Source organism: Macrobrachium rosenbergii, chromosome 17, assembly GCF_040412425.1.
Source record: "Macrobrachium rosenbergii isolate ZJJX-2024 chromosome 17, ASM4041242v1, whole genome shotgun sequence".
NCBI lineage: Eukaryota > Metazoa > Arthropoda > Malacostraca > Decapoda > Palaemonidae > Macrobrachium > Macrobrachium rosenbergii.
Genome location: NC_089757.1, coordinates 8,621,270 through 8,633,769, shown reverse-complemented (window position 1 = coordinate 8,633,769; position 12,500 = coordinate 8,621,270). Strand labels below are relative to the sequence as shown.

The 12,500-nt window shown below is 37.1% G+C and overlaps 2 protein-coding genes across 4 annotated transcripts in view; one reads left to right on the top strand and one right to left on the bottom strand.

Moving 5' to 3' along the window:
- LOC136847716 (transient receptor potential channel pyrexia-like) overlaps positions 1 to 6,601 on the bottom strand; it is a 287,431-nt gene extending 280,830 nt beyond the window's left edge. Inside the window, exon 1 of the mRNA XM_067119576.1 lies at positions 6,506 to 6,601. The gene's annotated coding sequence lies outside the window, so the exon portion shown is untranslated. The remainder of the gene's footprint in view (positions 1 to 6,505) is intronic.
- LOC136847715 (insulin receptor-like) overlaps positions 1 to 12,500 on the top strand; it is a 273,218-nt gene that overhangs the window by 234,202 nt on the left and 26,516 nt on the right. For all 3 annotated transcript variants that reach the window (XM_067119573.1, XM_067119574.1, XM_067119572.1), the window contains 4 exons: positions 9,247 to 9,420; positions 9,846 to 10,113; positions 10,386 to 10,744; positions 11,752 to 11,928. In XM_067119573.1, the coding sequence (XP_066975674.1) occupies positions 9,247 to 9,420; positions 9,846 to 10,113; positions 10,386 to 10,744; positions 11,752 to 11,928 (978 nt within the window). The remainder of the gene's footprint in view (positions 1 to 9,246; positions 9,421 to 9,845; positions 10,114 to 10,385; positions 10,745 to 11,751; positions 11,929 to 12,500) is intronic.

Below are 12,500 nucleotides of genomic sequence, written 5' to 3'. Positions count from 1 at the left end.
TTTAACTAGTTTGCTTCAAATATTAACCTAATCGAAGTAATTTCCACCTATTATACACCGTGTTAATTATTTTCAAATTGCTTTTCTTTCGTTTTTGTTTTGTACACCTATGTTACACGTAAAAGCACGCAGGAAGTTTTCCCAGCTGTTCCCTGGACTGCTTGCAAAGAGAAAAACGAATAAACAAAACAAAGACAAACAAAAGCTATTCAATTGCGCTATTGAGCTCTCACAAAAAAAATAGAAGGTCTGTAGAAATACAAACATTTTAACGTTACTCGACTTTTTCTCCCATTGTATTACTCCTTTTTCCGTTAGTGGTCGAAATTCCTTCATATCCTCTGGAAATCGGTTTACGAGAGACGCTATTTTCATTCAAGGCGTTGTCACACTACCGCGCTTTCTGGCTTCTCTGAAAAGAGAGCATAGCACTTGCCAGGGAATGTAAATAATATTTGGAAGATTTGGAGCATAATACTTGGAAATATAAGAGGAAACGGAATCCAGGGGAAAAACGAATTTGAATAATCTTCTAAATATTAAACTAGAATAAAAAAAAATGTAAGAAAATTGAGTCTGAGGGCGTCGTATGCTGTAAAAACGTATGATAGTTTCTTACGTAAGCATGTCGTCATTATATGGGCATTTAAAATAAAAAACAGAGCAATAACATTGCTTACGATAGAGTAATAAATCTATAAATACCTATGTGTCAGAAACCTCCGAAGTTTGGCAACAGAATAATGAATATACCAGGAAGGTTTTTTTCACCGCAATTTTAAGTGCCACCGATATTTTTCAAATAAGAAAATCGACTCACGAGACGCTGCTATGATTATGAATACGTTATGATTACATAATAGCTGGTGTGACATCGCCTTATTACGCCTTCTGTAATCATTATGTTACTTACTCATGCGAAACCTCTTTACAGTTCTTTAGCTGATCATTGCAAACGAACTCATGAGAATACCTTAGGATAAACACATAAGAAATTCTTGTGACACTGCTTTAAAGCAAGTTTATTAATCACCACATTAAATACTCATTTGATAACACTCAGTAACCACACCTTAACGGCATTTGTCTGACGCCATTCAGAAATCATTACGCTTCGTACTCTTGTAACAATACCGTATTCTGTCAGTAATCGTTAAAAACGTGCTTATCTGGACCCTCCTTAAAATGTGTGTGATACCACCTTTGATAAGCACACATCATTATATTAGAGGTCAAGGCGATATCTTTAATCCCGCTCAATTTCAATAACTTATCACCTCGTAAACACATTCCATAATCATTGCAGTGGCATGCGCGTACCTTAGTACTCGCATGACGCTGCAATAACACGCAGTTCTGAGGTCATTGTATAACGTATTCATATCATTTCAGAATGCATTCAGTAATCATCAGAGTCAGTACAACTGAAGCATATTCGAGAACGTGTGGGAATCATTACATAACGCTCTCGTTTGATACTCACCTTAATATTCATCACTAAACTATAACAGGATTTATTTCAAATTGCCTAAACACACTTGTGGTAATCATTTCATTAACGCACCCATGTGCCACATTACTCATCATACTCATGTGAAATAAGCTTACAACTCATTTAGTGACTATACAACAAGCTAGTGTTACCTTGAATGTGTTAAGTAATCATTATTTTACATGAGCCTGATGGTGCGCGCTACGCTGCGCGGGAACCCGGCGCTGCCCGTCATATCTCCCCTACCCTCCCGATCCCCTACCTACCCCGCCCTCACCCGGGGCGGACAAACAGGTTTGCAGGAGGAGGGTGAATGTGTTATGTCTCCCCGTACCCTCCCGACCCCCTACCTACTCCACCCCCACACGGGGCGGACAAATAAGAAATATCCACTCGGATTTTATTATCATAGTGTTTTGTACGACACGACCTTACCATTAGTTCAGTAACCACCATCAATCTCATCTGTCATCGACTTCACACGGAGTCAATAATCACTGTATGATAACGCAATCGTGTAAACCTACCTTAAAATATTTGAAAATCATTACACATCAAGTCTGTGTGACACTTCCTTGAAGTAAGTTCAGTAATAACGCCATTAATACGGACTTGTGACGCTTCCTAAAGACATATTCAACAATCAACAGAGTGACGCTGCTATGAAACCAGTACAAAAATCATTCAAGTGACAACTTATATGACCCTAGCGGAGATGCATTAAAAATCATTATAAAATGGACTCATATGAAACATAAAAATGCATTACAAAATGTGCAATCATTGCGACATGTGAAACCGCCTTCTAATGCGTTCAGTAATTGTTGCAACCCGTGCACGTTTGTTACCGCCTGAAAATGTGTTCAGTGATACCAAATGGTGCCACCAGCCTCAAATGCAATAAGTACTCGGCTGGCACTTAAAAAAAAAAAATCCTGTAATTATTGCCAAACGCGACACCACCTTAACATTTGTTCAGTACTCATTACAAAACGCCTTAGAGGTGGGATCTTTGCTATATATTTCATAGCTGGTGTCATTCATCTTTAATACGCAGAACGTTTAAAGCTCACTGTTTCGTAAACATATAGTAGAGGAATTTCCATATAACGGGAAAATGTAAAACAGAGATGTTTTTATTCCCGACAGGTTCCCTTCCAACGGGGAAAGAGGATCACCGCTGGCAACATAAACTTCTCTGTACTACATAGTTTCATTTGGTATACGGACGGCTTTATTGCAGTAGAATTTTTTTTTTTTTTTTTTGCATTTTTTGGCGAATGTTGCAAACGGTCATTGTGTACGGGGGTTGGGTGTATGCAAGCGCATACTTCGTATGATGATACATTCATGAATATACCATTGCATAAATTCAAATGAAAAGTCAAAAGAAAATCAAATATAATGATGAAAAACATGAACCAAAGAAGCCGAACACATTGTTCCAAGGAAGGGTAGAGCGCAGAATAAAAAAAAAAAAAAAATCTCTGGAAGGGAGACAAAGATAATAACAGAGACAGAGTGCTACCAATAAAAAACAGAACTGCAGTGGGGACAACTCGATGACAAATCAAAGAATAAAGAAAAAAGAATATGAATCAAAAGGAATAACAGTCGATGACGGTAATCCTTTTTTATGAGGAGCACGAAGTTTTACTCTGTTAAAGACGGATTTCTTTTTTTCTCTTTTCAGTTAAAATCTATTTCGTTTTTGATTTTTAATTTGTTTGTTATTTTTTCCTCTTTTCCTCTTACAGAGCAAATCATAAGAATCTCATGTTAATTAGCTGTGTTCGCTATTTATATTGACCAGAATCTTCATGATTTCATTACGTATGTGATTATATACTATTTGAATATAATAAAGAACGAGATGCAATTTAGCGTTTTATTATGTTTTATGGTATTAAACTCGCTAAATGCGCAGGAACAACGATTGTATCAGCTACGGAAAAATAAAATACTCAGATAAGATTATTTACAAGTTGCACTTGATTTTTTCAGACAGGTATAGATTAGGGTTTTAAAGCTTTGTGTTAAACTCAATAACTACGCGAGTGATTACACCCCGCTGTACTGATAGAAATTAAAAGCTCAGCCTGAGGGAAAAATTCTTTTAAAGCAAGTTCAGAGATTAAGGTCTAAGGACGATATTTAAGACTAATACTCGAGTTTTACTTGTCCAAATCATCTTGTTGCATAAGGATTTCTCCACTGACCACTCCTATTGTGTTATTGCTTTCTAACCCTGCCTTTTATACATGAGTATTCATTAAAGCCCTTTGTTGGCCGAGTCGGTTGAGCTTCAGACCGTCATTCGATGGGCCGGAGTTCAATTCCCGCGGCCGGCTGATGAAGAGTTAGAGGAATGTATTTCTGGTGATAGAAATTCATTTCTCGCTATAATGTGGTTCGGATTCCACAATAAGCTGTAGGTCCCGTTGCTAAGTAACCAATTGGTTCTTAGCCACGTAAAATAAGTCTAATCCTTCGGGCCAGCCCTAGGAGAGCTGTTAATCAGCTCAGTTGTCTGGTTAAACTAAGGTATACTTACTTACTACATAAAGCACTTACCTTGACATCTTTTTCTTACAATATCCAATTTTTGCTTCTTTCCCTATTTAGCCTATTGTAAATAAAATCTGTAAAATTTGTGTTTTCTTATATTTTTCGTTTCATAGTATAAGAAAAATAATCCTATTTTTTATTTTATGCTTGAAAATGCTCATGACTTAAGTACTCCCGTTAATAAATCTATCTGGCATGTACCCAAAGTGTTATCATCTACCTGACATTTATATTTGTATGGCTTTCACAATGAAGGCTTGTTAGCAATGTCATCTGGTAAAAAGTGACCAGTAGATTCTACATATATATATATATATATATATATATATATATATATATATATATATATATATATATATATATATATATATATATATACTGTATATATATATATATATATATATATATATATATATATATATATATATATATATATATATATATATATATATATATATATACTGTATATATATATATATATATATATATATATATATATATATATATATATATATATATACATATGTATATACATATGAGTGTGTGCGTGTGCATGTGTGTATGTGTGTGGATGTGTGTGAATGTATGTGGGTATAACATACGCGTAATTCTAGATTATCAAGGCCCTTTCTTTCTAACACTTTGCCACTTTGTCAACCCATCACCTTCCAAATCTACGTACATTCTACTGAAATTATAGTCTAGCTACAACAGATTGAGACTCGAAGGTGATTAGCAATGGCGCCATATTTTCTTAATACCATTCAAACTTTTCTCAGGAAAAAGGGTGATAATCTAGTAGATCTGGCATCGTTTTTTAGCGGCGTTGCCATTTCCTCGTATATGGAAGATTAATTGAAGTGGCCGTGGGTCGCAGTAAAATGGGGATTGTCTATCATCTCACTCTGTTCGTCATTACATCAACAAAACGCAAAGATCAAAACATTATAATTAGGCCATACTGTAGATTTTATTTGCATAGCATTCAGCACAAAACTTAATTAAAGGAATGCGTGTACATATATAAATATATATGTGTGTATATATATGTATATATATATACATATATGCATACATACATATTTTATATATATATATATATATATATATATATATATATATGTGTGTGTGTGTGTGTGTGTGTGTGTGTGTGTGTGTGTGTGTGTGTGTGTGTGTGTGTGTGTGTGTGTAGAATCTACTGGTCACCTTTTACCAGATGACTCCTCAAAAGAAGCTTCTATCAGACTATCAAAACTGCTAACTGCAGCATCCGGCACGTCTTGCAACAACCACGAAAAATGCAATAACTTCTGAAAATTTTCTAACGAAACAGAACCTCCACGTACCCAGTCCGAGACTCTCAATTTCTCTACCAAATCTGAAGCTGCATCAAACAATTGCGAGTCACACTCTACCATAGAACTCTGACCCTTCCTAATTTTGTAAAATGCTCTCATATCCAGAACCAAAACACCACACTCATCAGCCCCATAGACAGTTCTTAAAAATTTCTTCTTGTCATCCCAAGTACGACATTTCTTGAACTCATAACTGCAACCGAGTTTTCCAATATCTCCCACCTCCAAAGCCAGAAACCTCTTAGCTTCATTAAAGGCATCTGTTTCATCTGTGACCTTTTTGGTAGTTAGGTGATTCTCAACACTTTCAATAAAAATCCCCACCGGCTGTCTCAATTTTATGAACCAACTTCGTATCCACCTGTTCCCCGTCTGACATTTTGCCGACTTTCTCCTTCTTATTCTTACCCAAACGAAAAATAACTCCCACCGGCCAGTAAACTCGGCCTGATCTTAAATGCATGTACGATTAAAATCTTGCACAATGCCTCTAAAAATGAACAAAAAACAAACAAACATACTATCCCCCCATTTCACAACCATTCACAAAAACTCTAAGCAAGCAAATCACTTCTTATACACGCCCCATTTATATGAAGTTGGCGCTTGGCTGATTGTGTGCAATCTGCCAAGCGCCAACGTCATATAAATTTCAAGGTTAACTCCCGAGACCTCCCTGCCGGGAAAAAAAAAAAGAATCTCAGAAGTAAAATCCACCCCTTGATACCACCACTGCTTGCTTGCATGCAAAACTGCTTACGACGTAACAAATCACTGTCTCTAAGCAGAGAAACCAAGAACCGCCCTCATCACCAAGCAGAGAAACCACCCGTTATATTCCACACACAGTACACCACCCCCCGCCACACCCCCCCTACAAAAAAACTCTTTAAGAAAATAAAAAAGAAGAAAGAAAACTCTGAAAAAAGTCATCACGTATGAATTATATCCCCCCATAATCTCATACCATCTCGCCCATGCACATAAGGAAGATATGTTTCAGCTCAAAATAAACTCGATAAAAAAAGGTAAGAGAAAAGAAAAGGCTGAACAATCTGAAATAAAGAAAAAAAATAAATGAACTCACTTTTTCTCTTTTCCCAATATCTCTACAACCCCCGACACTCACGAAATCACAAAGGCGCTTTAATCAACTCACTACAGGCACCCACTGTGAAAGACTGATTTCTCAGTCGCCACGCCCGGTTGCCTCCGTGATAAAAATGCAAACTCAGCGTATTCCCCTATGCAACGAGGTACCAACCCTAGCAAATCCCTATTCCTATTGTGTATTCGAGTACCTACAGTATATCCTTTATCATCATCACTATCACCACCCATACATCTCTCTTGGGTGTGAACTCATAACACTATAAAAAAGTGTTAGTTAACCACTACCATCAAATATATCTGTAACCCATAAGGAACAGTATTCTCCTTATCTTTCAAAATGATGGTAGACATGGCCGGAGTGTTGCCTCTCTCTCTCTCTCTCTCTCTCTCTCTCTCTCTCTCTCTCTCTCTCTCTCTCTCTCTCTCTCTCTCTCAAACCAAAAATGCCCTAATCTAGTGTGTGGAAATTAAACCATGTGTACAAAAATAGTTTATTCTGTAAAACTAACAATGACAAGTTAAATTGGAAAATATGCATGATATTAACACGCAAGATAAGGGAAAATGACTAAATCACTCCCAAAATAAACGACACAATTGTAACATAATCAAAGATGGGACTAATCCTCATCTCCGTCCTAAAAAGATTATATAACCCTCACTATATGATAATGTCCTTATGTTACCAGTTTAGTTGAGTAGCCAAGTTCTCTGACAGGTGTCTGACCAGACACGCAAGGCTACACGTGTTCAAGTCCATGAAACATCGAGAGAGAGAAAATGTCTCTCATTAGTATCAGAACCAATCTAGTTCACAATAACATCATCACATCACATAAAAAGAAATGATAACCAAAATGATAAGCCACCCAAAATGTTAAAATAAACAATTTACCTAATGTTAATTATTGTCTATCTTGACTCACCTTTCAGCAGGTGATCAGAGCGTGGGCTTCCCAACGTCTGTTCAATACAGCTTCTCCAAAAACAATATATGGCGTTCTACAAAAGCGCTTGAGAATTCATCTCCAAAACCATACAAACTCACACACGTTTTCCTCGACACACCCGGATTCCAGTTCCATCCAGCCCAAAGCTTCTAGAACCTTCGACACAAAGCCTGATGGCGCTTCCGCTCCCAGGCTGGTAATCCAAGGTGACTTTCGGTCAAGCGGCCTGTGCCGAATTGCGCTGAGTTGTGCTGAGTTCGAAAATGACCAAGCATTCACTTATGCACTGAATGTCACAAGAAGCTACATTATTACGTTTATAACACACACACACACACACGCACACACACACACACACACACACACATATATATATATATATATATATATATATATATATATATATATATATATATATATATATATATATATATATATATATATATATATATATATATGCATATATATATATATATATATATATATATATATATATATATATGCATATATATATATATATATATATATATATATATATATATTGATATGGTTATAAGCTGAACACTGTGGAAACCTACCTTGTGCAGGTGAAATCTGACCCTGGAAAGAGGTTCAGTTAAAACCATATGCAAAGATTTCGACTGAGTGTCTTCTTCAAGGTAAACACTTAGGTTTCACTTAATTAATTATATTTACATTAGAAAAACACACATATCAGAAGAATGGAAGCGTAAATAAAGACAAGTAAACAGAGTCCTGTCATATAATAAGGTTAACAAACAAATGATTGCTTCTCTGAAGAAACTCAAAGGGGGCCACTTCAAAGGGCACTGCAGGGGAGAGGAACAGTGGTTATGCCACTGTGCACACAAGATGATAACAGATCCACGGCAGGCTAACCCCTATCTGCAATCGAGAGCACATGTGGTTACTTAACTGCAGTGAGGTGCCTGGTCAAGCAATCAAGGAGTTACTCAGAAGAAGCTTAGAAAGCACTCGATTTCCGATAACCCTGATTTTAAACAATTATGTTACATTTCACTTCTCTAGTTCATAAATTAACACAGCACAAATAAAAGCATTACAGGTGCAGTTAGCATCTCAGACAGAACAGCACCTGAAATCAAGGTCTTTGGGCAGCCACTTGGACAAAGAAAAGGGATTAAGAGCTCATCCAAAAGGGTAGCGGTCAGAGGAGTAAATAGGGGCGAATTTTACCAATAGTTAACCTTTACGATTGAAATTAAAACAATGGACGTTATTTCAATAAAACGTGAAATGTTCTTATATTACATCTTGCCCTACTTCTTGGAGGATGAGATGGCATGTGCGAGGTTTACCTCATTACAAAATATATATATATATATATATATATATATATATATATATATATATATATATATATATATATATATATATACAGTACATACATACATACATCTATATGCATGCAAGCACATCCATGCGTTACTTAACGAAGTTACTTTTAAGTAGAGACAAACAGCTGGACACTACGCTCAAATATATCCATTCTCATAATTAACCTTAACCTCGAGGTTAATCCTGAAAGTGTGCCGTTTTGGATTAAGACTAAATACCTCCTTCGGCAAGATGGAAAATGTGTTAACGCCGCTAATTATAGAAAAGACTCAACCCTTTGTAGCTAGACTATTTATAGCTACGTTTTGCTTTTCCAACATGACCAGCCTACCTCATACTAATGATTCATCTCTTCACCCATTTATTTCTTATTTCGTTTTTTCAGACCCAAGCAAACCCGTAGGCCTTAAGTGGGATTCCCCAGACAGCAATAGTCTAGACATTTGGTGGGATCCGCCCAGAAATCCCAATGGGATCATCGACCATTATATGGTCAACCTCACGTTGCTCAAAGAAGTCCCAGTGGTCCCTCCTGATCTCAGGTTCTGCGAGAAGGAAAGTAAGTTTTTCGAATCAGTGGCCCCTTCTGTCAGCGATATATATATATATATATATATATATATATATATATATATATATATATATATATATATATATATATATATATATATATATATATATATATAATATATATATAGCGTTTCTTATATTATTCATTCTTTGTAAAATTGATAAAGCTCTTCATCATTGAGTATAGTTTTTATTTCTGATATATATAAATATATAAATTTATATATATATACAATATGATACTATGCATGCGCAAATGAATGCATTTACACACAAATAGCCTTAAATATGAATATATATATATATATATATATATATATATATATGTGTGTGTGTGTGTGTGTGTGTGTGTGTGTGTGTGTGTGTGCACGCACGCGCGCGCACATTCATTTTTTTACAATCAATACCCGACAGCAATGCTGTACATAGACAACAAGATGAGGATAAAAGAGAACTCTGGAAAGGCCCTGGATTCCAGCTGGGCGTCGCATTTGGCTCTGGAGGAGCTGGAGGAAAAGAAACGGAAGAAATATCAAGACGGAGGCGATGACGAAACGTGCAAGGCCAGCGCGACGCCCTCCTGCTGCGCCTGCAGCAGATCGTCTGAGGGCTCGGGCGACCAGGACGTCATCGGCCAGATCCAGTTCGAAGATTTCATCATGGACAACATCTACGTCAAAAAGTGAGATGGGGTTCCGATGCCCAGCTGTTTTCTGTGTCGAAAATGTCGATTTCATGCTTCTCTTCATTCATGATATTTCCTTTTAGATATCATTTTGTATTTTCAGTAACAATTGCAAACATAGGGGCTAATTATTTTCACTGTGTCTTCGTCATGAAATACGGTAGTTGGTTATTTTTTTTTCTTTAACTCTCATGCCGTCTGTTAAATTCGTCCTGCTATAAGAATGGCAACTTTCGTTATTTTCAGTTTACTTTTTGTATATTCATTAGAGTGACCACCACTCGCATTCGTCGAGAAGCAACTTACCACTATCACGACGAGGACATCGATTTCGAAACTGGCCTCCAGCTGAAGTATAGCAGTCAAAGGCGCCCATCAGGCGAAACAAACACCAGGCACAGGAGACGAAACACTGAAATCCCCGCCAGGGAGAGACTGAACACCCTAGGGGATGTGTCTAACCGAAATTTATCCAGTTCAGTGCTGGGAGGTGGAGTCGATGCTAATGTCGTTTCCACCTACCAAGATCGAGTGGTTTTCGTCTTCCCTTCCGAAGAGGGCATCGTCGGGAAGTACGTCGATCATCATGAAAACCTCACGATGTTCGAAGAGAGAGATCCCGATAACAGTAAGTGCACACATTTCGTATGAAAAAAAAATACATGAATTTATTTTAACGCAGAGGCTTTCGATACGGATAATCTATGGCCCTTTACCAATGCAGGCCAGAGACAAGCAATACAGAAATCATAATTGTACGAGTCTTGTACGAATTAACGTTTTATAAAAGGCAGAGGCCCTTAATAAGGGAAATATAGTGAATTCATCTATCCTAGGCCCGGAGAAGGAAAGAAAACTGAGTGGAAAGGAAAAGGCTTGGAATTGGGCCCTAAAAGAAAGGACAGGCCTGCTTCTCAGAGAAATAAGTTTGTAAGATTCAGGCAGCTATTATGAGAGTTAGGGAGTCAACATAAGACTCGGGAACTATTTTAAAATTCAGGGAGCTAATGTAAGACTTAAGGAGCTATCGTAAGAATCAGGGAACTAATGTAATGATTCTTGTAATAAAACTCAGAGAGTTTTATTGCAAGAATCAGAGAGATAACGTAAGATTCAGGGAGCTGTGCCAGGGGGATACTATATGAATCAGAGCACTAATGTGAGACTCAGGAGCTATGTTAAAATTCAGGGAGCTATACGTAGGACTCAGTAAGAATCAGGGGACTATGTACAACTCAGGGAGATACATTAAAAGTTAGGGAGCTAATGTAAGACAAACTTTTTTTATCATAGGAAAAGGGTGGTTTATTATCGTTCATCTGGCATTATCGTTTTCAAACGTAAAGCTACAACCAAGTGGCTTTTGTGGTCTTTTGACCTTAGAAAAAATTACTTTCATGCGGTTCAGCCTAAACAACCGTGCACATACTTATAAAAACAGAATTACTTTGATTTTAATTTAACCTTGATCACTGTGCCCTACTTAACAGAAGCACAGGTACTCTGATTTGTGATTTAGTGTTCATCGTTATATCGCTCCCTGAAACAGGCTAAAGCCAAGAGCTTTTTGTTGTCACAGTAAAAAAGGGCAGTTAGCCATATACTTTTTGTCATTGTTTTTCTTCCGTTTCACAGGCGACATTCTCCTGAAGCAAACGAAGAGGACGAAAGAGACCAGGCTGAGGATCAGCAGTCTTCGTCACTTCAGCCTGTACTCAGTGTCGGTCTCCGCATGTCAGGGACCAGACGCTAACAATAGGAAGCTTTGCTCTTCCATTCCAGCTCGGATCGCGGCTTTTACGAAGCCTGGTGGTAGGTTTAGATGCTCTCCAGAAACAGAAAATTCAATATTTTTCGCGTCATTTGACGTTGAGTAACGGGTAAATTCTGGTAATATTCTATCTAATGGAAAGAGAAACCCACAAGATTCCTGTGTATAACTTGTTTACTTGTAAATATTTACATATTACTTTAATCTCGAGTACTTTCAGGTCCTAACTGTGACCCTTTTTCAAGAGATGTGAAGGTAGCCAGGCTGGGTCCTAACTGTGACCCTTTTTCAAGAGATGTGAAGGTAGCCAGGCTGGGCCCAGCCTGACTACCTTCACATCTCTTGAAAAAGGGTCACAGTTAGGACCTGAAAGTACTCGAGATTAAAGTAATATGTAAATATTTACAAGTAAACAAGTTATACACAGGAATCTTGTGGGTTTCTCTTTCCATCTTCAGAAGAACACTGAAAGAAGTTTTTCTTTGACTCTATCTAATGTCTGCCGCTTCTTCATTACTTCGATATCATAATTCAAAGCGAGTTATAATCTGTTGATTATACCTTTTAGATTTTGTGGAAACAAAAATACTTTCTCTTTGAACTTCGTATGGAC